The following is a 25,805-nucleotide window of genomic DNA, read 5'->3' on the forward strand; positions in this document are numbered from 1 at the left end:
CCTCCTCTTCATTCCACCTCTCTAACCCTCTCCCTCCCTCCTCTTCATTCCACCTCTCTAACCCTCTCCCTCCCTCCTCTTCATTCCACCTCTCTAACCCTCTCCCTCCCTCCTCTTCATTCCACCTCTCTAACCCTCTCCCTCCCTCCTCTTCATTCCCCCCTCTCTAACCATCTCCCTCCCTCCTCTTCATTCCCCCTCTCTAACCCTCTCCCTCCCTCCTCTTCATTCCCCCTCTCTAACCCTCTCCCTCCCTCCTCTTCATTCCCCCTCTCTAACCCTCTCCCTCCCTCCTCTTCATTCCACCTCTCTAACCCTCTCCCTCCCTCCTCTTCATTCCCCCTCTCTAACCCTCTCCCTCCCTCCTCTTCATTCCACCTCTCTAACCCTCTCCCTCCCTCCTCTTCATTCCCCCTCTCTAACCCTCTCCCTCCCTCCTCTTCATTCCACCTCTCTAACCCTCTCCCTCCCTCCTCTTCATTCCCCCTCTCTAACCCTCTCCCTCCCTCCTCTTCATTCCACCTCTCTAACCCTCTCCCTCCCTCCTCTTCATTCCCCCTCTCTAACCCTCTCCCTCCCTCCTCTTCATTCCACCTCTCTAACCCTCTCCCTCCCTCCTCTTCATTCCCCCTCTCTAACCCTCTCCCTCCCTCCTCTTCATTCCACCTCTCTAACCCTCTCCCTCCCTCCTCTTCATTCCCCCTCTCTAACCCTCTCCCTCCCTCCTCTTCATTCCACCTCTCTAACCCTCTCCCTCCCTCCTCTTCATTCCACCTCTCTAACCCTCTCCCTCCCTCCTCTTCATTCCCCCTCTCTAACCCTCTCCCTCCCTCCTCTTCATTCCACCTCTCTAACCCTCTCCCTCCCTCCTCTTCATTCTCCCACTCTAACCCTCTCCCTCCCTCCTCTTCATTCCCCCTCTCTAACCCTCTCCCTCCCTCCTCTTCATTCCCCCTCTCTAACCCTCTCCCTCCCTCCTCTTCATTCCCCCTCTCTAACCCTCTCTCTCCCTCCTCTTCATTCCCCCTGTCTAACCCTCTCCCTCCCTCCTCTTCATTCCACCTCTCTAATCCTTTCTCTCCCCATTTCATTCTATCCTCCCCCCTCCATTCCCCCTCAATCCCTCACTTTCTCTCTCACAATCCTTATCATCTCTTCAATTTCCTTTCTCCCTACTTTTCCCTTTCCCTCCATCCTTGAATCTCTCATTCTCTTTTCCCCTCACCCTTTCACTCCTCCACTGCTCCTCGTTCCAGAGGTGGGAGTGGGCGGTCTTGGAGGCGAGGAAGAGCCCAGGTTTGACCCCCGCTCTGCGATCTCGCTCAGGGACGCTGCAGTAGGTGCCATTGAGTTAGGGAGGGTTAAATCAGGCGATCCCACTCCCGAGGACTATGCAGTGACCCCCACCACCCCCACCCCCCCCCCCACCGTGGGCGTGTGTGTGGGCATCGGGTGAGGACCAGGATCGGGCTGAGCTGTCAACGGCAGCCACTTGATGGAAATGCACTCCCGCAAGAGTCGGGAGGGAACGAGTGAGCGAGATAAAGAAGAGGTGAATCTCGTGTGCACAGGAACATTCAGCACCACGGAGAGGGAACGGTTCACCCCCTCCTCCACTCAATTCCCAGTTTGAGCCGCTTTGTGTGGGGAGGTGCCTGGCCTGGACTTCAGTGACCCCTGGACAGAGTGGGGGGGATGTCATCCTGAGTGGTCACTGCCGGCTGGCAACAAGGGGCATTGACAACAGACGGGGAGTACAGGAACTGCTGGCAGGCTCTGCCTCTACTTTTCATTTTAAAATATTGCAACCCCCTCCAACCAACACGGAAGGATGCAGTCCATTGGGATTGTGTACAGTGGGAGTGAACGGGAAGGGGTTTGGTCCATTGGGATTGTGTACAGTGGGAGTGAATGGGAAGGGGTTTGGTCCATTGGGATTGTGTACAGTGGGAGTGAATGGGAAGGGGTTTGGTCCATTGGGATTGTGTACAGTGGGAGTGAATGGGAAGGGGTTTGGTCCATTGGGATTGTGTACAGTGGGAGTGAATGGGAAGGGGTTTGGTCCATTGGGATTGTGTACAGTGGGAGTGAACGGGAAGGAGTTTGGTCCATTGGGATTGTGTACAGTGGGAGTGAATGGGAAGGGGTTTGGTCCATTGGGATTGTGTACAGTGGGAGTGAATGGGAAGGAGTTTGGTCCATTGGGATTGTGTACAGTGGGAGTGAATGGGAAGGGGTTTGGTCCATTGGGATTGTGTACAGTGGGAGTGAACGGGAAGGGGTTTGGTCCATTGGGATTGTGTACAGTGGGAGTGAATGGGAAGGGGTTTGGTCCATTGGGATTGTGTACAATGGGAGTGAATGGGAAGGAGTTTGGTCCATTGGGATTGTGTACAGTGGGAGTGAATGGGAAGGAGTTTGGTCCATTGGGATTGTGTACAATGGGAGTGAATGGGAAGGGGTTTGGTCCATTGGGATAGTGTACAGTGGGAGTGAATGGGAAGGAGTTTGGTCCATTGGGATTGTGTACAGTGGGAGTGAATGGGAAGGGGTTTGGTCCATTGGGATTGTGTACAGTGGGAGTGAACGGGAAGGGGTTTGGTCCATTGGGATTGTGTACAGTGGGAGTGAATGGGAAGGGGTTTGGTCCATTGGGATTGTGTACAATGGGAGTGAATGGGAAGGAGTTTGGTCCATTGGGATTGTGTACAGTGGGAGTGAATGGGAAGGAGTTTGGTCCATTGGGATTGTGTACAATGGGAGTGAATGGGAAGGGGTTTGGTCCATTGGGATTGTGTACAGTGGGAGTGAATGGGAAGGGGTTTGGTCCATTGGGATTGTGTACAATGGGAGTGAATGGGAAGGGGTTTGTTCCATTGGGATTGTGTACAGTGGGAGTGAATGGGAAGGGGTTTGGTCCATTGGGATTGTGTACAGTGGGAGTGAATGGGAAGGGGTTTGGTCCATTGGGATTGTGTACAATGGGAGTGAATGGGAAGGAGTTTGGTCCATTGGGATTGTGTACAGTGGGAGTGAATGGGAAGGAGTTTGGTCCATTGGGATTGTGTACAATGGGAGTGAATGGGAAGGGGTTTGGTCCATTGGGATTGTGTACAGTGGGAGTGAATGGGAAGGGGTTTGGTCCATTGGGATTGTGTACAATGGGAGTGAATGGGAAGGGGTTTGTTCCATTGGGATTGTGTACAGTGGGAGTGAATGGGAAGGGGTTTGGTCCATTGGGATTGTGTACAGTGGGAGTGAATGGGAAGGGGTTTGGTCCATTGGGATTGTGTACAATGGGAGTGAATGGGAAGGAGTTTGGTCCATTGGGATTGTGTACAGTGGGAGTGAATGGGAAGGAGTTTGGTCCATTGGGATTGTGTACAATGGGAGTGAATGGGAAGGGGTTTGGTCCATTGGGATTGTGTACAGTGGGAGTGAATGGGAAGGGGTTTGGTCCATTGGGATTGTGTACAGTGGGAGTGAATGGGAAGGGGTTTGGTCCATTGGGATTGTGTACAATGGGAGTGAATGGGAAGGGGTTTGGTCCATTGGGATTGTGTACAGTGGGAGTGAATGGGAAGGGGTTTGGTCCATTGGGATTGTGTACAGTGGGAGTGAATGGGAAGGGGTTTGGTCCATTGGGATTGTGTACAGTGGGAGTGAATGGGAAGGGGTTTGGTCCATTGGGATTGTGTACAATGGGAGTGAATGGGAAGGAGTTTGGTCCATTGGGATTGTGTACAGTGGGAGTGAATGGGAAGGGGTTTGGTCCATTGGGATTGTGTACAATGGGAGTGAATGGGAAGGGGTTTGGTCCATTGGGATTGTGTACAGTGGGAGTGAATGGGAAGGGGTTTGGGCCATTGGGATTGTGTACAGTGGGAGTGAATGGGAAGGGGTTTGGTCCATTGGGATTGTGTACAGTGGGAGTGAATGGGAAGGGGTTTGGTCCATTGGGATTGTGTACAGTGGGAGTGAATGGGAAGGGGTTTGGGCCATTGGGATTGTGTACAGTGGGAGTGAATGGGAAGGGGTTTGGTCCATTGGGATTGTGTACAATGGGAGTGAATGGGAAGGGGTTTGGTCCATTGGGATTGTGTACAGTGGGAGTGAATGGGAAGGGGTTTGGTCCATTGGGATTGTGTACAGTGGGAGTGAATGGGAAGGGGTTTGGTCCATTGGGATTGTGTACAGTGGGAGTGAATGGGAAGGGGTTTGGGCCATTGGGATTGTGTACAGTGGGAGTGAATGGGAAGGGGTTTGGTCCATTGGGATTGTGTACAGTGGGAGTGAATGGGAAGGGGTTTGGTCCATTGGGATTGTGTACAGTGGGAGTGAATGGGAAGGGGTTTGGGCCATTGGGATTGTGTACAGTGGGAGTGAATGGGAAGGGGTTTGGTCCATTGGGATTGTGTACAGTGGGAGTGAATGGGAAGGGGTTTGGTCCATTGGGATTGTGTACAGTGGGAGTGAATGGGAAGGAGTTTGGTCTATTGGGATTGTGTACAGTGGGAGTGAATGGGAAGGAGTTTGGTCCATTGGGATTGTGTACAGTGGGAGTGAACGGGAAGGGGTTTGGTCCATTGGGATTGTGTACAGTGGGAGTGAACGGGAAGGGGTTTGGTCCATTGGGATTGTGTACAGTGGGAGTGAATGGGAAGGGGTTTGATCCATTGGGATTGTGTACAGTGGGAGTGAATGGGAAGGGGTTTGGTCCATTGGGATTGTGTACAGTGGGAGTGAATGGGAAGGGGTTTGGTCCATTGGGATTGTGTACAGTGGGAGTGAATGGGAAGGGGTTTGGTCCATTGGGATTGTGTACAGTGGGAGTGAATGGGAAGGGGTTTGGTCCATTGGGATTGTGTACAGTGGGAGTGAATGGGAAGGGGTTTGGTCCATTGGGATTGTGTACAGTGGGAGTGAATGGGAAGGGGTTTGGTCCATTGGGATTGTGTACAGTGGGAGTGAATGGGAAGGGGTTTGGTCCATTGGGATTGTGTACAGTGGGAGTGAATGGGAAGGGGTTTGGTCCATTGGGATTGTGTACAGTGGGAGTGAATGGGAAGGGGTTTGATCCATTGGGATTGTGTACAGTGGGAGTGAATGGGAAGGGGTTTGGTCCATTGGGATTGTGTACAGTGGGAGTGAATGGGAAGGGGTTTGGTCCATTGGGATTGTGTACAGTGGGAGTGAATGGGAAGGGGTTTGGTCCATTGGGATTGTGTACAGTGGGAGTGAATGGGAAGGGGTTTGGTCCATTGGGATTGTGTACAGTGGGAGTGAATGGGAAGGGGTTTGGTCCATTGGGATTGTGTACAGTGGGAGTGAATGGGAAGGGGTTTGGTCCATTGGGATTGTGTACAGTGGGAGTGAATGGGAAGGGGTTTGTTCCATTGGGATTGTGTACAGTGGGCGTGAATGGGAAGGAGTTTGTTCCATTGGGATTCTGTACAATGGGAGTGAATGGGAAGGGGTTTGGTCCATTGGGATTGTGTACAGTGGGAGTGAATGGGAAGGAGTTTGGTCCATTGGGATTGTGTACAGTGGGAGTGAATGGGAAGGAGTTTGGTCCATTGGGATTGTGTACAGTGGGCGTGAATGGGAAGGGGTTTGTTCCATTGGGATTCTGTACAATGGGAGTGAATGGGAAGGGGTTTGGTCCATTGGGATTGTGTACAATGGGAGTGAATGGGAAGGGGTTTGGTCCATTGGGATTGTGTACAGTGGGAGTGAATGGGAAGGGGTTTGGTCCATTGGGATTGTGTACAGTGGGAGTGAACGGGAAGGAGTTTGGTCCATTGGGATTGTGTACAGTGGGAGTGAACGGGAAGGAGTTTGGTCCATTGGGATTGTGTACAGTGGGAGTGAATGGGAAGGGGTTTGGTCCATTGGGATTGTGTACAATGGGAGTGAATGGGAAGGAGTTTGGTCCATTGGGATTGTGTACAATGGGAGTGAACGGGAAGGAGTTTGGTCCATTGGGATTGTGTACAGTGGGAGTGAACGGGAAGGGGTTTGGGCCATTGGGATTGTGTACAGTGGGAGTGAATGGGAAGGGGTTTGGTCCATTGGGATTGTGTACAGTGGGAGTGAATGGGAAGGGGTTTGGGCAATTGGGATTGTGTACAGTGGGAGTGAATGGGAAGGGGTTTGGTCCATTGGGATTGTGTACAGTGGGAGTGAATGGGAAGGAGTTTGATCCATTGGGATTGTGTACAGTGGGAGTGAATGGGAAGGGGTTTGGTCCATTGGGATTGTGTACAGTGGGAGTGAATGGGAAGGAGTTTGATCCATTGGGATTGTGTACAGTGGGAGTGAATGGGAAGGGGTTTGGTCCATTGGGATTGTGTACAGTGGAAGTGAATGGGAAGGAGTTTGGTCCATTGGGATTGTGTACAGTGGGAGTGAATGGGAAGGGGTTTGATCCATTGGGATTGTGTACAGTGGGAGTGAATGGGAAGGAGTTTGGTCCATTGGGATTGTGTACAGTGGGAGTGAATGGGAAGGAGTTTGGTCCATTGGGATTGTGTACAGTGGGAGTGAATGGGAAGGGGTTTGGTCCATTGGGATTGTGTACAATGGGAGTGAATGGGAAGGAGTTTGGTCCATTGGGATTGTGTACAGTGGGAGTGAATGGGAAGGAGTTTGGTCCATTGGGATTGTGTACAGTGGGAGTGAATGGGAAGGGGTTTGGTCCATTGGGATTGTGTACAATGGGAGTGAATGGGAAGGAGTTTGGTCCATTGGGATTGTGTACAGTGGGAGTGAATGGGAAGGGGTTTGGTCCATTGGGATTGTGTACAGTGGGAGTGAATGGGAAGGGGTTTGGTCCATTGGGATTGTGTACAGTGGGAGTGAATGGGAAGGGGTTTGGTCCATTGGGATTGTGTACAGTGGGAGTGAATGGGAAGGGGTTTGGTCCATTGGGATTGTGTACAGTGGGAGTGAATGGGAAGGGGTTTGGTCCATTGGGATTGTGTACAGTGGGAGTGAATGGGAAGGGGTTTGTTCCATTGGGATTGTGTACAGTGGGCGTGAATGGGAAGGAGTTTGTTCCATTGGGATTCTGTACAATGGGAGTGAATGGGAAGGGGTTTGGTCCATTGGGATTGTGTACAGTGGGAGTGAATGGGAAGGAGTTTGGTCCATTGGGATTGTGTACAGTGGTAGTGAATGGGAAGGAGTTTGGTCCATTGGGATTGTGTACAGTGGGCGTGAATGGGAAGGGGTTTGTTCCATTGGGATTCTGTACAATGGGAGTGAATGGGAAGGGGTTTGGTCCATTGGGATTGTGTACAATGGGAGTGAATGGGAAGGGGTTTGGTCCATTGGGATTGTGTACAGTGGGAGTGAATGGGAAGGGGTTTGGTCCATTGGGATTGTGTACAGTGGGAGTGAACGGGAAGGAGTTTGGTCCATTGGGATTGTGTACAGTGGGAGTGAACGGGAAGGAGTTTGGTCCATTGGGATTGTGTACAGTGGGAGTGAATGGGAAGGGGTTTGGTCCATTGGGATTGTGTACAATGGGAGTGAATGGGAAGGAGTTTGGTCCATTGGGATTGTGTACAATGGGAGTGAACGGGAAGGAGTTTGGTCCATTGGGATTGTGTACAGTGGGAGTGAACGGGAAGGGGTTTGGGCCATTGGGATTGTGTACAGTGGGAGTGAATGGGAAGGGGTTTGGTCCATTGGGATTGTGTACAGTGGGAGTGAATGGGAAGGGGTTTGGGCCATTGGGATTGTGTACAGTGGGAGTGAATGGGAAGGGGTTTGGTCCATTGGGATTGTGTACAGTGGGAGTGAATGGGAAGGAGTTTGATCCATTGGGATTGTGTACAGTGGGAGTGAATGGGAAGGGGTTTGGTCCATTGGGATTGTGTACAGTGGGAGTGAATGGGAAGGAGTTTGATCCATTGGGATTGTGTACAGTGGGAGTGAATGGGAAGGGGTTTGGTCCATTGGGATTGTGTACAGTGGAAGTGAATGGGAAGGAGTTTGGTCCATTGGGATTGTGTACAGTGGGAGTGAATGGGAAGGGGTTTGATCCATTGGGATTGTGTACAGTGGGAGTGAATGGGAAGGAGTTTGGTCCATTGGGATTGTGTACAGTGGGAGTGAACGGGAAGGGGTTTGATCCATTGGGATTGCGTACAGTGGGAGTGAATGGGAAGGAGTTTGGTCCATTGGGATTGTGTACAGTGGGAGTGAACGGGAAGGGGTTTGATCCATTGGGATTGTGTACAGTGGGAGTGAATGGGAAGGAGTTTGGTCCATTGGGATTGTGTACAGTGGGAGTGAATGGGAAGGAGTTTGGTCCATTGGGATTGTGTACAGTGGGAGTGAATGGGAAGGAGTTTGGTCCATTGGGATTGTGTACAGTGGGAGTGAATGGGAAGGAGTTTGGTCCATTGGGATTGTGTACAGTGGGAGTGAATGGGAAGGGGTTTGGTCCATTGGGATTGTGTACAGTGGGAGTGAATGGGAAGGAGTTTGGTCCATTGGGATTGTGTACAGTGGGAGTGAATGGGAAGGGGTTTGGTCCATTGGGATTGTGTACAGTGGGAGTGAATGGGAAGGGGTTTGGTCCATTGGGATTGTGTACAGTGGGAGTGAATGGGAAGGGGTTTGGTCCATTGGGATTCTATACAGTGGGAGTGAACGGGAAGGGGTTTGGTCCATTGGGATTGTGTACAGTGGGAGTGAACGGGAAGGAGTTTGGTCCATTGGGATTGTGTACAGTGGGAGTGAACGGGAAGGAGTTTGGTCCATTGGGATTGTGTACAGTGGGAGTGAACGGGAAGGAGTTTGGTCCATTGGGATTGTGTACAGTGGGAGTGAACGGGATGGAGTTTGGTCCATTGGGATTGTGTACAGTGGGAGTGAATGGGAAGGGGTTTGGTCCATTGGGATTGTGTACAGTGGGAGTGAATGGGAAGGGGTTTGGTCCATTGGGATTGTGTACAGTGGGAGTGAACGGGAAGGGGTTTGGTCCATTGGGATTGTGTACAGTGGGAGTGAATGGGAAGGGGTTTGGTCCATTGGGATTGTGTACAGTGGGAGTGAACGGGAAGGGGTTTGGTCCATTGGGATTGTGTACAGTGGGAGTGAATGGGAAGGGGTTTGGTCCATTGGGATTGTGTACAGTGGGAGTGAATGGGAAGGGGTTTGGTCCATTGGGATTGTGTACAGTGGGAGTGAACGGGAAGGGGTTTGGTCCATTGGGATTGTGTACAGTGGGAGTGAACGGGAAGGGGTTTGGTCCATTGGGATTGTGTACAGTGGGAGTGAACGGGAAGGGGTTTGGTCCATTGGGATTGTGTACAGTGGGTGTGAACGGGAAGGGGTTTGGTCCATTGGGATTGTGTACAGTGGGAGTGAATGGGAAGGAGTTTGGTCCATTGGGATTGTGTACAGTGGGAGTGAATGGGAAGGAGTTTGGTCCATTGGGATTGTGTACAGTGGGAGTGAACGGGAAGGGGTTTGGTCCATTGGGATTGTGTACAGTGGGAGTGAATGGGAAGGAGTTTGGTCCATTGGGATTGTGTACAGTGGGAGTGAATGGGAAGGGGTTTGGTCCATTGGGATTGTGTACAGTGGGAGTGAATGGGAAGGAGTTTGGTCCATTGGGATTGTGTACAGTGGGAGTGAATGGGAAGGGGTTTGGTCCATTGGGATTGTGTACAGTGGGAGTGAATGGGAAGGAGTTTGGTCCATTGGGATTGTGTACAGTGGGAGTGAATGGGAAGGAGTTTGGTCCATTGGGATTGTGTACAGTGGGAGTGAATGGGAAGGAGTTTGGTCCATTGGGATTGTGTACAGTGGGAGTGAATGGGAAGGAGTTTGGTCCATTGGGATTGTGTACAGTGGGAGTGAATGGGAAGGGGTTTGGTCCATTGGGATTGTGTACAGTGGGAGTGAATGGGAAGGAGTTTGGTCCATTGGGATTGTGTACAGTGGGAGTGAATGGGAAGGGGTTTGGTCCATTGGGATTCTGTACAATGGGAGTGAATGGGAAGGGGTTTGGTCCATTGGGATTGTGTACAGTGGGAGTGAATGGGAAGGAGTTTGGTCCATTGGGATTGTGTACAGTGGGAGTGAATGGGAAGGGGTTTGGTCCATTGGGATTGTGTACAGTGGGAGTGAATGGGAAGGAGTTTGATCCATTGGGATTGTGTACAGTGGGAGTGAATGGGAAGGAGTTTGGTCCATTGGGATTGTGTACAGTGGGAGTGAACGGGAAGGGGTTTGGTTCATTGGGATTGTGTACAGTGGGAGTGAATGGGAAGGAGTTTGATCCATTGGGATTGTGTACAGTGGGAGTGAATGGGAAGGGGTTTGGTTCATTGGGATTGTGTACAGTGGGAGTGAATGGGAAGGGGTTTGTTCCATTGGGATTGTGTACAGTGGGAGTGAATGGGAAGGGGTTTGGTCCATTGGGATTGTGTACAGTGGGAGTGAATGGGAAGGGGTTTGGTCCATTGGGATTGTGTACAGTGGGAGTGAATGGGAAGGAGTTTGGTCCATTGGGATTGTGTACAGTGGGAGTGAACGGGAAGGAGTTTGGTCCATTGGGATTGTGTACAGTGGGAGTGAATGGGAAGGGGTTTGGTCCATTGGGATTGTGTACAGTGGGAGTGAATGGGAAGGGGTTTGGTCCATTGGGATTGTGTACAGTGGGAGTGAACGGGAAGGAGTTTGGTCCATTGGGATTGTGTACAGTGGGAGTGAATGGGAAGGGGTTTGGTCCATTGGGATTGTGTACAGTGGGAGTGAATGGGAAGGGGTTTGGTCCATTGGGATTGTGTACAGTGGGAGTGAACGGGAAGGGGTTTGGTCCATTGGGATTGTGTACAGTGGGAGTGAACGGGAAGAGGTTTGTTTCCATTGTGAAATCTCTGCTGTTAAATAGTCTGGCGACGCTCATTTGTCTGGTTTCACTGTGAGAAACAGTCTCATGGACAATAACCGGGGGACAGCCAGTGCCTGTGGATACAATGCTTTTGGGAGAGATGGGAATGAAATGGAGGGGGAGAAAATCCATGCAGTCAGAAGATGGTTAGTCTGATGTTTCGCTGACGGATGATGTATGTCTGCTTTATAAACTGATTGGTTTTCTCTTTTTGGGGGTGGACCAGTTACCCACTTTCAGTCTCATGGAGGAAGTTTTCTCTGCCAGCCTCATCCCAATCGAACCGAGATTCCCGGGTGAGTACTGACTAAATTATCTCGTGTTCGAGAGGGGACAATTTCCTGTCTATAAAAGCCATGCCCTGGGAGTGTTTGATGGGACAGTGTAGAGGGAGCTTTACTCTGTATCTAACCCTGTACCTGCCCCGGGAGTGTTTGACGGGACAGTGTAGAGGGAGCTTTACTCTGTATCTAACCCTGTACCTGCCCTGGGAGTGTTTGACGGGACAGTGTAGAGGGAGCTTTACTCTGTATCTAAACCGTGCTGTACCTGACCCTGGGAGTGTTTGACGGGACAGTGTAGAGGGAGCTTTACTCTGTATCTAACCCTGTACCTGCCCCGGGAGTGTTTGACGGGACAGTGTAGAGGGAGCTTTATTCTGTATCTAACCCGTGCTGTACCTGCCCTGGGAGTGTTTGATGGGACAGTGTAGAGGGAGCTTTACTCTGTATCTAACCCGTGCTGTACCTGCCCTGGGAGTGTTTGACGGGACAGTGTAGAGGGAGCTTTACTCTGTATCTAACCCTGTACCTGCCCCGGGAGTGTTTGACGGGACAGTGTAGAGGGAGCTTTATTCTGTATCTAACCCGTGCTGTACCTGCCCTGGGAGTGTTTGATGGGACAGTGTAGAGGGAGCTTTACTCTGTATCTAACCCGTGCTGTACCTGCCCTGGGAGTGTTTGATGGGACAGTGTAGAGGGAGCTTTACTCTGTATCTAAACCGTGCTGTACCTGACCCTGGGAGTGTTTGATGGGACAGTGTAGAGGGAGCTTTACTCTGTATCTAACCCGTGCTGTACCTGCCCTGGGAGTGTTTGATGGGACAGTGTAGAGGGAGCTTTACTCTGTATCTAATCCTGTACCTGCCCTGGGAGTGTTTGATGGGACAGTGTAGAGGGAGCTTTACTCTGTATCTAAACCGTGCTGTACCTGACCCTGGGAGTGTTTGACGGGACAGTGTAGAGGGAGCTTTACTCTGTATCTAAACCGTGCTGTACCTGACCCTGGGAGTGTTTGACGGGACAGTGTAGAGGGAGCTTTACTCTGTATCTAACCCTGTACCTGCCCCGGGAGTGTTTGACGGGACAGTGTAGAGGGAGCTTTACTCTGTATCTAACCCGTGCTGTACCTGCCCTGGGAGTGTTTGATGGGACAGTGTAGAGGGAGCTTTACTCTGTATCTAACCCGTGCTGTACCTGCCCCGGGAGTGTTTGACGGGACAGTGTAGAAGGAGCTTTACTCTGTATCTAACCCGTGCTGTACCTGCCCTGGGAGTGTTTGATGTGACAGTGTAGAGGGAGCTTTGCTCTGTATCTAACCCTGTACCTGCCCTGGGAGTGTTTGATGGGACAGTGTAGAGGGAGCTTTACTCTGTATCTAACCCTGTACCTGCCCCGGGAGTGTTTGACGGGACAGTGTAGAGGGAGCTTTACTCTGTATCTAACCCTGTACCTGCCCTGGGAGTGTTTGATGGGACAGTGTAGAGGGAGCTTTACTCTGTATCTAACCCTGTACCTGCCCTGGGAGTGTTTGACGGGACAGTGTAGAGGGAGCTTTACTCTGTATCTAACCCTGTACCTGCCCTGGGAGTGTTTGATGGGACAGTGTAGAGGGAGCTTTACTCTGTATCTAACCCTGTACCTGCCCTGGGAGTGTTTGACGGGACAGTGTAGAGGGAGCTTTACTCTGTATCTAACCCTGTACCTGCCCTGGGAGTGTTTGACGGGACAGTGTGGAGGGAGCTTTACTCTGTATCTGACCCTGTACCTGCCCCGGGAGAGTTTGATGGGACAGTGTAGAGGGAGCTTTACTCTGTATCTAACCCTGTACCTGCCCTGGGAGTGTTTGACGGGACAGTGTAGAGGGAGCTTTACTCTGTATCTAACCCTGTACCTGCCCTGGGAGTGTTTGATGGGACAGTGTAGAGGGAGCTTTACTCTGTATCTAACCCTGTACCTGCCCTGGGAGTGTTTGACGGGACAGTGTAGAGGGAGCTTTACTCTGTATCTAACCCTGTACCTGCCCTGGGAGTGTTTGACGGGACAGTGTGGAGGGAGCTTTACTCTGTATCTGACCCTGTACCTGCCCCGGGAGAGTTTGATGGGACAGTGTAGAGGGAGCTTTACTCTGTATCTAACCCTGTACCTGCCCTGGGAGTGTTTGATGGGACAGTGTAGAGGGAGCTTTACTCTGTATCTAACCCTGTACCTGACCCTGGGAGTGTTTGATGGGACAGTGTAGAGGGAGCTTTACTCTGTATCTAACCCTGTACCTGCCCTGGGAGTGTTTGATGGGACAGTGTAGAGGGAGCTTTACTCTGTATCTAACCCTGTACCTGCCCTGGGAGTGTTTGATGGGACAGTGTAGAGGGAGCTTTACTCTGTATCTAACCCTGTACCTGACCCTGGGAGTGTTTGATGGGACAGTGTAGAGGGAGCTTTACTCTGTATCTAACCCTGTACCTGCCCTGGGAGTGTTTGATGGGACAGTGTAGAGGGAGCTTTACTCTGTATCTAACCCTGTACCTGCCCTGGGAGTGTTTGATGGGACAGTGTAGAGGGAGCTTTACTCTGTATCTAACCCTGTACCTGCCCTGGGAGTGTTTGATGGGACAGTGTAGAGGGAGCTTTACTCTGTATCTAACCCTGTACCTGCCCTGGGAGTGTTTGATGGGACAGTGTAGAGGGAGCTTTACTCTGTATCTAACCCTGTACCTGCCCTGGGAGTGTTTGATGGGACAGTGTAGAGGGAGCTTTACTCTGTATCTAACCCTGTACCTGCCCTGGGAGTGTTTGATGGGACAGTGTAGAGGGAGCTTTACTCTGTATCTAACCCTGTACCTGCCCTGGGAGTGTTTGATGGGACAATGTGGAGGGAGGAGGGGAAAAGGAGGGTTCGATGCAGAGTAAAGCTCCCTCTACTTTGATCTGATTGGGCTGGGCTGGAGTCAAACACCCAAGGCGCACGGATGGTAGTTAGACTGCCTTCCCTGTCCCTCCGTATTTCCGGTGCAGGATCAGGCAGCGACTCCGTACCAGCACCGCGGTAAAACCCTTTGTTTTTGCTTTTCTCCTTCCCAGTAGAATTGGAGACACGACCTACGACCCCTGCTGTGAAAGTGCTGCCCCCCGAGCAGCCCATGGAGTTTGGTCCGTCCCAGGTCATAGGTAGGTAACCCTTTCACTGCTGAATCTACCTGAGGACAGGACAGGGTGGGTGGGTGGCCCCGTGGCTTTAGAACCCATCTCTGGTTGTTAAGGAGGGAGTCTCCCCATCGCAGATCGAAATGTGGCAACTAATTATGATGAACCGAACTGTGGTTTTATTTTGGGGGAGTTTCTCTGGATGTCCTGGTTGGTGCAGGTGTCCCCGTGTAGTTCCGAGAGCCAATGATACGGTTAGATCTTTAACTTTAACACAGGCAGGGACCTCAGTGCAACGTCACATCCCACACGCAGCCCCTCCGACAGTGCGGCGCTCCCTCAGTACTGACCCTCCGACAGTGCGGCGCTCCCTCAGTACTGACCCTCCGACAGTGCGGCGCTCCCTCAGTACTGACCCTCCGACAGCGCGGCGCTCCCTCAGTACTGACCCTCCGACAGTGCGGCGCTCCCTCAGTACTGACCCTCCGACAGTGCGGCGCTCCCTCAGTACTGACCCTCCGACAGTGCGGCGCTCCCTCAGTACTGACCCTCCGACAGTGCGGCGCTCCCTCAGTACCGACCCTCCGACAGTGCGGCCCTCCCTCAGTACTGACCCTCCGACAGTGCGGCGCTCCCTCAGTACTGACCCTCCGACAGTGCGGCGCTCCCTCAGTACCGACCCTCCGACAGTGCGGCGCTCCCTCAGTACTGACCCTCCGACAGTGCAGCGCTCCCTCAGTACTGACCCTCCGACAGTGCAGCGCTCCCTCAGTACTGACCCTCCGACAGTGCGGCGCTCCCTCAGTACTGACCCTCCGACAGTGCAGCACTCCCTCAGTACGGACCCTCCGACAGTGCAGCACTCCCTCAGTACTGACCCTCCGACAGTGCAGCGCTCCCTCAGTACTGACCCTCCGACAGCGCAGCGCTCCCTCAGTACTGACCATCCGACGGTGCGGCACTCCCTCAGTACTGACCCTCCGACGGTGCGGCGCTCCCTCAGTACTGACCCTCCCACAGTGCGGCGCTCCCTCAGTACTGACCCTCCCACAGCGCAGTTCTCCCTCAGTACTGACCCTCCCACAGTGCGGCGCTCCCTCAGTACTGACCCTCCGACAGTGCGGCGCTCCCTCAGTACTGACCCTCCCACAGTGCGGCGCTCCCTCAGTACTGACCCTCCGACAGTGCGGCGCTCCCTCAGTACTGCACTGCATTACCAGCCCAGATTAAGTCCTGGAACGGGGCCTGAACCCACAAGCTGCTTGACTCAGAGTCGAGCGCACCACCCACTGAGCCAAACTGACGACATCGCAAATCCAAAGCGGCTCGAAGGAGTCGCTGAGTTCAGTGGCAGGTCGTAGTGACTGCAGCCACTGATGTGAATTGTAAATCTCTCGCACGTTTCGATCCTCCCCTCCTGCTAATTCCCTTAATAACGGGATTATGAGCTAATTTATTATGTTTAAAAAAAACAAGTTCAAAGTTCGACTCAGAACCGCTGCAAGTTTTGGTTCTGAGAGAGCTGCCGACAGTGAGGCAGCCGTTTGTATCGAGTGGGACACTGGTACTTTATTGCCATCCGGTGACCAGACTCAGAAGTACACACATTGTCGCTCGTTCCTGTTCGGCGATGGGCCAAATTCCCTTGGGTGTCTGATGGACGCAGAAAACCCTTCCCTCACCCGCGATCGAGGAGCTCCCAACCGCTGAGAAATCCACGTGAGCAGAGCTTCTGTTTGCCCGATGTGGAGCGCAGAGTCTCTCTCAATAGGGACAAAATCCTGCTTATTAACCCCCACAAAACCAGACTGGAAGAACCAAAGTTCAGTGATTCCCCCCCCACCGCGCCCCCCCCCGACAACTGCAAACTTGCATTGATATGGCGCCTTTTATGTGGTGAAACGTCCCAAGTCGCTTCACGGGAGTGTAATCAGATTAAAATTTGACACCGAGCCACATATCGGGACAGGTGACCAAAAGCTCGGTCAAAGAGGGAGGTTTTAGGGAGCGTCTTAAAGGAGGAGAGAGAGAGGCGGAGAGGTTTAGGGAGGGAATTCCAGAGCTTAGGGCCCCGGGCAGCTGAAGGCACGGCCGCCAATGGTGGAGCGATGGGAATCGGGGGGATGCGCAAGAGGCCAGAATTGGAGGAACGCAGAGATCTGGGAGGGTTGTAGGGGGCTGGAGGAGGTTACAGAGATAGGGAGGGGGGGGAGCGAGGGCTATGCAGAGATCTGGGAGGGTTGTAGGGGGCTGGAGGAGGTTACAGAGATAGGGAGAGGGGGGGGCGCGAGGGCTATGCAGAGATCTGGGAGGGTTGTAGGGGGCTGGAGGAGGTTACAGAGATAGGGAGGGGGGGGCGCGAGGGCTATGCAGAGATCTGGGAGGGTTGTAGGGGGCTGGAGGAGGTTACAGAGATAGGGAGAGGGGGGGGCGCGAGGGCTATGCAGAGATCTGGGAGGGTTGTAGGGGGCTGGAGGAGGTTACAGAGATGGGGAGGGGGGGCGCGAGGGCTATGCAGAGATCTGGGAGGGTTGTAGGGGGCTGGAGGAGGTTACAGAGATGGGGAGGGGGGTCGCGATTAGGGCAGGGGTCTATTAAAAGTAAAGAACATAGTTGAAGACTCGTTGAAAAGAAACTGTATGTATCCCTGCCTGTCTTTCAGAAATGGACACGTGTAAAGTGGACCGTGGAATCTGTGGACACGGAGTCTGTGTCTATGATCCATCTGGTTATACCTGCGCCTGTCACACTGGCTACCAGCTCAACACCCGTGTGAAACAGTGTGTGGGTAAGAGTCAGCACAAAAGACTTACATTTTCTACAGGACCTTTCACCACCTCAGGACGTCCCAAAGCACGTTACAGCCAATGAAGTACTTTTTTTTTTGAAGTGCGGTCACTGTTGTAATGTGGGAAACGCAGCAGCCGATTTGCGCACAGCAAGATCCCACAAACACCAATGTGATAAATGACCCAGATCAACTGTTTGGTTGATTGTTGGTTGAGGGATAAATATCGGCCCCAGGACACCTGGGAGAACTCCCCCCACCCCCTGCTCTTCTTCAAAATAGTGTCAGGGGATCTTTTACGTCCGCCTGAGAGGGGCAGACGGGGCCCTCGGTTTAACGTCTCGTCCGAAAGACGGCACAGCGCTCCCTCAGTGCTGCACTGGGAACGTTAGCCTGGATTTTGCACTCAAGTCTCTGGAGGTGGGACTCGAGCCCACAAAGTTTGTGACTCTAGAGGCAAGAGTGCGACCCACTGAGCGACAGGCTGACGTCCTAAGCAAGCCTTGCAGTCAGAGACAGAACTCAAAGTAGAACACCACTTCGGGCGGTTGTACTTTGAGGGTAGCAATTCACCCCATTGTCGAGCAGGCTCGCCCCTGTAGCTGCACTGTGCGTCCCAGGAGAGCTGCTCGTGTGTGTTGTATGTAATACAGCGGGTCGGAGCATGTGGGAGAACACTATTATCTCTCTCTGTCTGAACAGGCAGCTCGATATTGCCAGCAATATTACAGGAAGCACCCCATTCAGGAACATAGGAACAGGAGGAGGCCATTCAGCCCCTCGTGCCTGCCCCGCCATTTGATAAGATCATGGGCTGATCTGTGATCTAACTCCATATACCTGCCTTTGGCCCATATCCCTTAATACCTTTGACTGCCAAAAAGCTATCTATCTCAGATTTCAATTGAGCGATTGAGCTAGTATCAATTGCCGTTTGCGGAAGAGAGAGTTCCAAACTTCTACCACCCTTTGTGTGTAGAAATGTTTTCTAATCTCGCTCCTGAAAGGTCTGGCTCTAATTTTTTAGACTGTGCCCCCTGCTCCTAGAATCCCCCACCACAGGAGTATCACTGGTCGGGATTTGCACACTTTGGGAACCCCCAGAAGGCGTGCAGCTCGAGTTAGGTGCAGAGTGCGAGCCCTTCTGCCCTGCCCCGAGAATGTGTCGCAGCCCCAGTTGCAAACGAGTGCTCCCTCCAGTCAGGCTCTGATCCATTTGGCGTTCGTGGACCAAGCACAACTGGGATTGAGACTGTCTGATCTCCCCGCCTCCCAACGCTGGGGAGCTGTGACGGCCCCCAGCAGACAGAGCAGCACTCATTCCAGTGGTCATGGCCGCAGGACCCAGAGGTGAAAGGTCAGCGTCTGCCCCCGCCCCCCCCCCACGGACCTTACCCTTTGCCATTTGGCTGTCCCAGGTTTAAACAGGAGATGTTTCTTCCTCCTCTCTTCCAGATGTAAACGAGTGTGACAACAATCCTTGCGGGGCCAGAAAAGGCGAGTGTATAAATTCCATTGGGACCTTCACCTGCCACTGCTACCAAGGCTTCCAGTTACACGAGCGGCAGGAAGGCAGTACTTGTGTTGGTATGTTGTATTCCCCCCCCCTTTCTCTGTCTAACCTCGGCCCCAGTCTCCTCGACGACCGGCCCCCTCGCTCTGTCCCCCTCGTTTCATTTCATTGTTGGCCTTCCGATTGGCCTTTGACTGTTGATGCTGTGTTTCAGATGTTAATGAGTGTAGCGAGGGGCGTCTCTGTGTGAGTGGGCACTGTTTCAACACCGAGGGCTCCTTCTACTGTCGATGTCACACTGGTTATCGCCTGGTCAGTCACCAGACCGCCTGCGAAGGTAATTCACCCGCATTACACCCCGCCCCCATTACACCCCGCCCCCCATTACACCCCGCCCCCCATTACACCCCGCCCCCATTACACCCCGCCCCCATTACAACCCGTCCTCATTACACCCCGCTCCCATTACACCCCATCCCCATTACACCCCGCCCCCATTACACCCCGCTCCCATTTACACCCCGCCCCCATTACACCCCGTCCTCATTACACCCCGCTCCCATTTACACCCCGCCCCCATTACACCCCACTCCCATTTACACCCCGCCCCCATTACACCCCGCCCCCATTACACCCCGTCCTCATTACACCCCGCTCCCATTACACCCCGCTCCCATTACACCCCGCCCCCATTACACCCCGTCCCCATTACACCCCGCTCTCATTTACACCCCGCCCCATTATACCCCGCCCCCATTACACCCTGTCCTCATTACACCCCGCTCCCATTACACCCCGTCCCCATTACACCCCGCTCTCATTTACACCCCGCCCCCATTACACCCCGTCCCCATTACACCCCGCTCCCATTTACATCCCGTCCCCATTACACCCCGCCCCCATTACAACCCGCCCCCCATTACAACCCGCCCCCCATTACAACCCGCCCCCCATTACAACCCGCCCCATTACACCCAGCCCCATTACACCCCGCCCCCATTACACCCCGCCCCCATTACACTCCGCCCCACTTACACACCACCCCCATTGCACCCTGCCCCCATTACACCCCGCCCCCCATTACACCCCACCCCCATTACACCCTGCCCCCATTACACCCACCCCATTACACCCCGCCCCCATTACACCCCGCTCCCAATTACACCCTGCCCCATTACACCCCACCCCATTACACCCTGCCCCCACTCACACCCCGCCCCATTACACCCCGCCCCCATTACACCCCACCCCCATTCACACCCCGCCCCCATTCACACCCCGCCCCCATTACACCCCGCCCCCATTACACCCCGCCCCCACTCACACCCCGCCGCCATTACACCCCACCCCCATTACACCCCTCCCCACTTACACCCCACCCCCATTACAACCCGCCCCCATTACACCCCGCCCCCATTACACCCCGCCCCCATTACACCCCGCCCCCACTCACACCCCGCCCCCATTACACCCCACCCCCATTACACCCCTCCCCACTTACACCCCGCCCCCATTACACCCCGCCCCCATTACACCCCGCCCCCATTTACACCCCGCCCCATTACACCCCGCCGCCGTTTAAACCCTGCCCCCACTTACACCCCGTCCCCACTTACACCCCGCCCCCATTACACCCCGCCCCCACTTACAGCCCGCCCCATTATACCCTGCCCCCATTACACCCCGCCCCCATTACACCCCGCCCCCACTTACAGCCCGCCCCATTACACCCTGCCCCCATTACACCCTGCCCCCATTACACCCCGCCCCCACTCACACCCCGCCGCCATTACACCCCACCCCCATTACACCCCTCCCCACTTACACCCCACCCCCATTACAACCCGCCCCCATTACACCCCGCCCCCATTACACCCCGCCCCCACTCACACCCCGCCCCCATTACACCCCACCCCCATTACACCCCTCCCCACTTACACCCCGCCCCCATTACACCCCGCCCCCATTACACCCCGCCCCCATTTACACCCCGCCCCATTACACCCCGCCGCCGTTTAAACCCTGCCCCCACTTACACCCCGCCCCCACTTACACCCCGCCCCCATTACACCCCGCCCCCACTTACAGCCCGCCCCATTACACCCTGCCCCCATTACACCCTGCCCCCATTACACCTGCCCCCATTTACACCCTGCCCCCATTATACCCCGCCCCCATTACACCCCGCCCCCACTTACAGCCCGCCCCATTACACCCTGCCCCCATTACACCCTGCCCCCATTACACCTGCCCCCATTTACACCCTGCCCCCATTACACCCCGCCCCATTACACCCCGCCCCCACTTACAGCCCGCCCCATTACACCCCACCCCCATTACACCCCGCCCCCATTACACCTGCCCCCATTTACACCCTGCCCCATTACACCCCACCCCCATTACACCCCGCCCCCATTACACCCGCCCCCACACTCTCAGTGTCCCCTGTACACGTACAGCACTCAGTGGGTAAACGGGAACGATTCTGTTTGAAACGCAGTACCCGTTGTACAAATCTCTTCTCCGTTCCCTGTGTTCTGTTGTGTGTTTGAGAGATCCCCAATTCCTGGGTAAATGTGACATCAGCGATTCCTCATCCTTTTCCCAGATATCAACGAATGCCACAATCCGAACGCCTGCCCACGGGGCAAATGCAAGAATAAGCCGGGGACGTACGAGTGTGTCCCGTGTCCGGAGGGATACCGGAGTCAGGCCGGGGAGTGCTACGGTGAGAACCGGCTCGTACAGTGAGCAACGGGGCCACTGTGGGGGTGGGGGCACATTAGGGCTATGGGGGGGGGGGGGGGGCAGACAGGGCCATGGAGGGCAGACGGGGCTATGGGGGGGGCAGACAGGGCGATGGGGGGGCAGACAGGGCCATGGAGGGCAGACGGGGCTATGGGGGGGGGGCAGACGGGGCTATGGGGGGGGGGCAGATGGGGCTGTGGGGGGGGGCAGACAGGGCCATGGGGGGCAGACGGGGCTATGGGGGGGGCAGACGGGGCTGTGGGGGGGGCAGACAGGGCGATGGGGGGGCAGACAGGGCCATGGAGGGCAGACGGGGCTGTGGGGGGGGCAGACAGGGCGATGGGGGGGCAGACGGGGCTATGGGGGGGGCAGACGGGGCTATTGGGGGGGCAGACGGGGCTATGGGGGGGGGGGCAGACGGGGCTGTGGGGGGGGGGCAGACAGGGCCATGGAGGGCAGACGGGGCTATGGGGGGGGCAGACGGGGCTATGGAGGGCAGACGGGGCTATGGGAGGGGGCAGACGGGGCTATGGGGGGGGCAGACGGGGCTGTGGGGGGGGCAGACAGGGCCATGGAGGGCAGACGGGGCTATGGGGGGGGCAGACGGGGCTATGGGGGGGGCAGACGGGGCTGTGGGGGGGGCAGACGGGGCTGTGGGGGGGGCAGATGGGGCTGTGGGGGGGGCAGACAGGGCCATGGGGGGCAGACGGGGCTGTGGGGGAGGCAGACAGGGCTATGGGGGCAGTCAGGGGTGTGGAGGAGCAGACAGGTCCATGGGGGGTCTTATGCGGCTATGGGGGGCACATAGGGCTGGGGGGGCATACAGGATAATGGGTGGTGCAAAATGAACAGTGAGACAGGTGAGCAGAGATAACCAGGTAAAGTGAAGCTCCCTCTACACTGTCCCATCAAACACTCCCAGGGCAGGTACAGGGTTAGATACAGAGTAAAGCTCCCTCTACACTGTCCCATCAAACACTCCCGGGGCAGGTACAGCACAGGTTAGATACAGAGTAAAGCTCCCTCTACACTGTCCCATCAAACACTCCCAGGGCAGGTACAGGGTTAGATACAGAGTAAAGCTCCCTCTACACCGTCCCATCAAACACTCCCAGGGCAGGTACAGGGTTAGATACAGAGTAAAGCTCCCTCTACACTGTCCCATCAAACACTCCCAGGGCAGGTACAGGGTTAGATACAGAGTAAAGCTCCCTCTACACTGTCCCATCAAACACTCCCGGGGCAGGTACAGGGTTAGATACAGAGTAAAGCTCCCTCTACACTGTCCCATCAAACACTCCCGGGGTCAGGTACAGGGTTAGATACAGAGTAAAGCTCCCTCTACACTGTCCCGTCAAACACTCCCAGGGCAGGTACAGGGTTAGATACAGAGTAAAGCTCCCTCTACACTGTCCCGTCAAACACTCCCAGGGCAGGTACAGGGTTAGATACAGAGTAAAGCTCCCTCTACACTGTCCCATCAAACACTCCCAGGGCAGGTACAGGGTTAGATACAGAGTAAAGCTCCCTCTACACTGTCCCGTCAAACACTCCCAGGGCAGGTACAGGGTTAGATACAGAGTAAAGCTCCCTCTACACTGTCCCGTCAAACACTCCCAGGGCGGGTACAGCACGGGTTAGATACAGAGTAAAGCTCCCTCTACACTGTCCCGTCAAACACTCCCAGGGCAGGTACAGCACGGGTTAGATACAGAGTAAAGCTCCCTCTACACTGTCCCATCAAACACTCCCAGGGCAGGTACAGGGTTAGATACAGAGTAAAGCTCCCTCTACACTGTCCCGTCAAACACTCCCAGGGCAGGTACAGGGTTAGATACAGAGTAAAGCTCCCTCTACACTGTCCCATCAAACACTCCCAGGGCAGGTACAGGGTTAGATACAGAGTAAAGCTCCCTCTACACTGTCCCATCAAACACTCCCTGGGCAGGTACAGCACGGGTTAGATACAGAGTAAAGCTCCCTCTACACTGTCCCGTCAAACACTCCCAGGGCAGGTACAGCACGGGTTAGATACAGAGTAAAGCTCCCTCTACACTGTCCCGTCAAACACTCCCAGGGCAGGTACAGCACGGGTTAGATACAGAGTAAAGCTCCCTCTACACTGTCCCATCAAACACTCCCAGGGGCAGGTACAGGGTTAGATACAGAGTAAAGCTCCCTCTACACTGTCCCATCAAACACTCCCGGGGCAGGTACAGGGTTAGATACAGAGTAAAGCTCCCTCTACACTGTCCCATCAAACTCTCCCAGGGCAGGTACAGGGTTAGATACAGCTGTCTCTGGGATGTCTTTGTTTCGTGTCACGCGGTTCGCTGACACTCTCTGGTCTTTCCTCTCCAGATATCGACGAGTGCTTAGACAGATCCTTCTGTTTAAACGGGAAGTGCATCAACACAAAGGGCTCGTACAGCTGCACCTGCAGCAAGGGCTTTAAACCCGCGCCCGACGGCAGGAACTGTCAAGGTAACCCGATCGTTCGGTGCTTTCACTGAGCCACACGAAGCAGGAGCTCCCAGGCTTCACCCCCGGCCTGTGCTGAAGTAGCTCATCTCTGCCCAGACAGTAGTGGGGGCATTCCAATTGGCCTCAGGGCCCCTGGCCTAGGGTGAGATGAAAAGAATGGCCAGGGCTCCTGCTCAATGAAGATTGAAGGTCCGTGTAGGGACAGAGCAGGCGCACAGCGTGAGGCTGTTTGACCCTCAGTGACAGGCCTCACTCCGGGGCCTACGTTTGACCCTCAGTGACAGGCCTCACTCCGGGGCCTACGTTTGACCCTCAGTGACAGGCCTCACTCCGGGGCCTACGTTTGACCCTCAGTCACAGGCCTCACTCCGGGGCCTACGTTTGACCCTCAGTGACAGGCCTCACTCTGGGGCCTACGTTTGACCCTCAGTGACAGGCCTCACTCTGGGGCCTACGTTTGACCCTCAGTGACAGGCCTCACTCCGGGGCCTACGTTTGACCCTCAGTGACAGGCCTCACTCCGGGGCCTACGTTTGACCCTCAGTGACAGGCCTCACTCCGGGGCCTACGTTTGACCATCAGTTGCAGGTCTCACTCCGGGGCCTACGTTTGACCCTCAGTGACAGGCCTCACTCCGGGGCCTACGTTTGACCCTCAGTGACAGGCCTCACTCCGGGGCCTACGTTTGACCATCAGTTGCAGGCCTCACTCCGGGGCCTACGTTTGACCCTCAGTGACAGGCCTCACTCCGGGGCCTACGTTTGACCCTCAGTTGCAGGCCTCACTCCGGGGCCTACGTTTGACCCTCAGTGACAGGCCTCACTCCGGGGCTTACGTTTGACCCTCAGTCACAGGCCTCACTCCGGGGCCTACGTTTGACCCTCAGTGACAGGCCTCACTCTGGGGCCTACGTTTGACCCTCAGTGACAGGCCTCACTCTGGGGCCTACGTTTGACCCTCAGTGACAGGCCTCACTCCGGGGCCTACGTTTGACCCTCAGTGACAGGCCTCACTCCGGGGCCTACGTTTGACCCTCAGTGACAGGCCTCACTCCGGGGCCTACGTTTGACCATCAGTTGCAGGTCTCACTCCGGGGCCTACGTTTGACCCTCAGTGACAGGCCTCACTCCGGGGCCTACGTTTGACCCTCAGTGACAGGCCTCACTCCGGGGCCTACGTTTGACCATCAGTTGCAGGCCTCACTCCGGGGCCTACGTTTGACCCTCAGTGACAGGCCTCACTCCGGGGCCTACGTTTGACCCTCAGTTGCAGGCCTCACTCCGGGGCCTACGTTTGACCCTCAGTGACAGGCCTCACTCCGGGGCTTACGTTTGACCCTCAGTGACAGGCCTCACTCCGGGGCCTACGTTTGACCATCAGTTGCAGGCCTCACTCCGGGGCCTACGTTTGACCCTCAGTGACAGGCCTCACTCCGGGGCCTACGTTTGACCCTCAGTCACAGGCCTCACTCCGGGGCCTACGTTTGACCCTCAGTGACAGGCCTCACTCCGGGGCCTACGTTTGACCATCAGTTGCAGGCCTCACTCCGGGGCCTACGTTTGACCCTCAGTCACAGGCCTCACTCCGGGGCCTACGTTTGACCCTCAGTGACAGGCCTCACTCCGGGGCCTACGTTTGACCCTCAGTCACAGGCCTCACTCCGGGGCCTACGTTTGACCCTCAGTGACAGGCCTCACTCCGGGGCCTACGTTTGACCCTCAGTGACAGGCCTCACTCCGGGGCCTACGTTTGACCCTCAGTTGCAGGCCTCACTCTGGGGCCTACGTTTGACCCTCAGTCACAGGCCTCACTCCGGGGCCTACGTTTGACCCTCAGTCACAGGCCTCACTCTGGGGCCTACGTTTGACCCTCAGTTGCAGGCCTCACTCTGGGGCCTACGTTTGACCCTCAGTCACAGGCCTCACTCCGGGGCCTACG

The 25,805-nt window shown here is 54.9% G+C and overlaps 1 protein-coding gene across 1 annotated transcript in view; it reads left to right on the forward strand.

The window, feature by feature from the left end:
* The window catches only part of LOC137306334 (latent-transforming growth factor beta-binding protein 3-like), a 160,959-nt gene that overhangs the window by 111,699 nt on the left and 23,455 nt on the right, over positions 1–25,805 (forward strand). The window contains exons 10-16 of the mRNA XM_067975482.1: positions 11,139–11,208; positions 14,272–14,358; positions 16,997–17,122; positions 18,578–18,709; positions 18,850–18,972; positions 21,244–21,363; positions 23,745–23,867. Of these exons, the coding sequence (XP_067831583.1) occupies positions 11,139–11,208; positions 14,272–14,358; positions 16,997–17,122; positions 18,578–18,709; positions 18,850–18,972; positions 21,244–21,363; positions 23,745–23,867 (781 nt within the window). The remainder of the gene's footprint in view (positions 1–11,138; positions 11,209–14,271; positions 14,359–16,996; positions 17,123–18,577; positions 18,710–18,849; positions 18,973–21,243; positions 21,364–23,744; positions 23,868–25,805) is intronic.

Source organism: Heptranchias perlo, chromosome 43, assembly GCF_035084215.1.
Source record: "Heptranchias perlo isolate sHepPer1 chromosome 43, sHepPer1.hap1, whole genome shotgun sequence".
NCBI classification, from domain to species: domain Eukaryota; kingdom Metazoa; phylum Chordata; class Chondrichthyes; order Hexanchiformes; family Hexanchidae; genus Heptranchias; species Heptranchias perlo.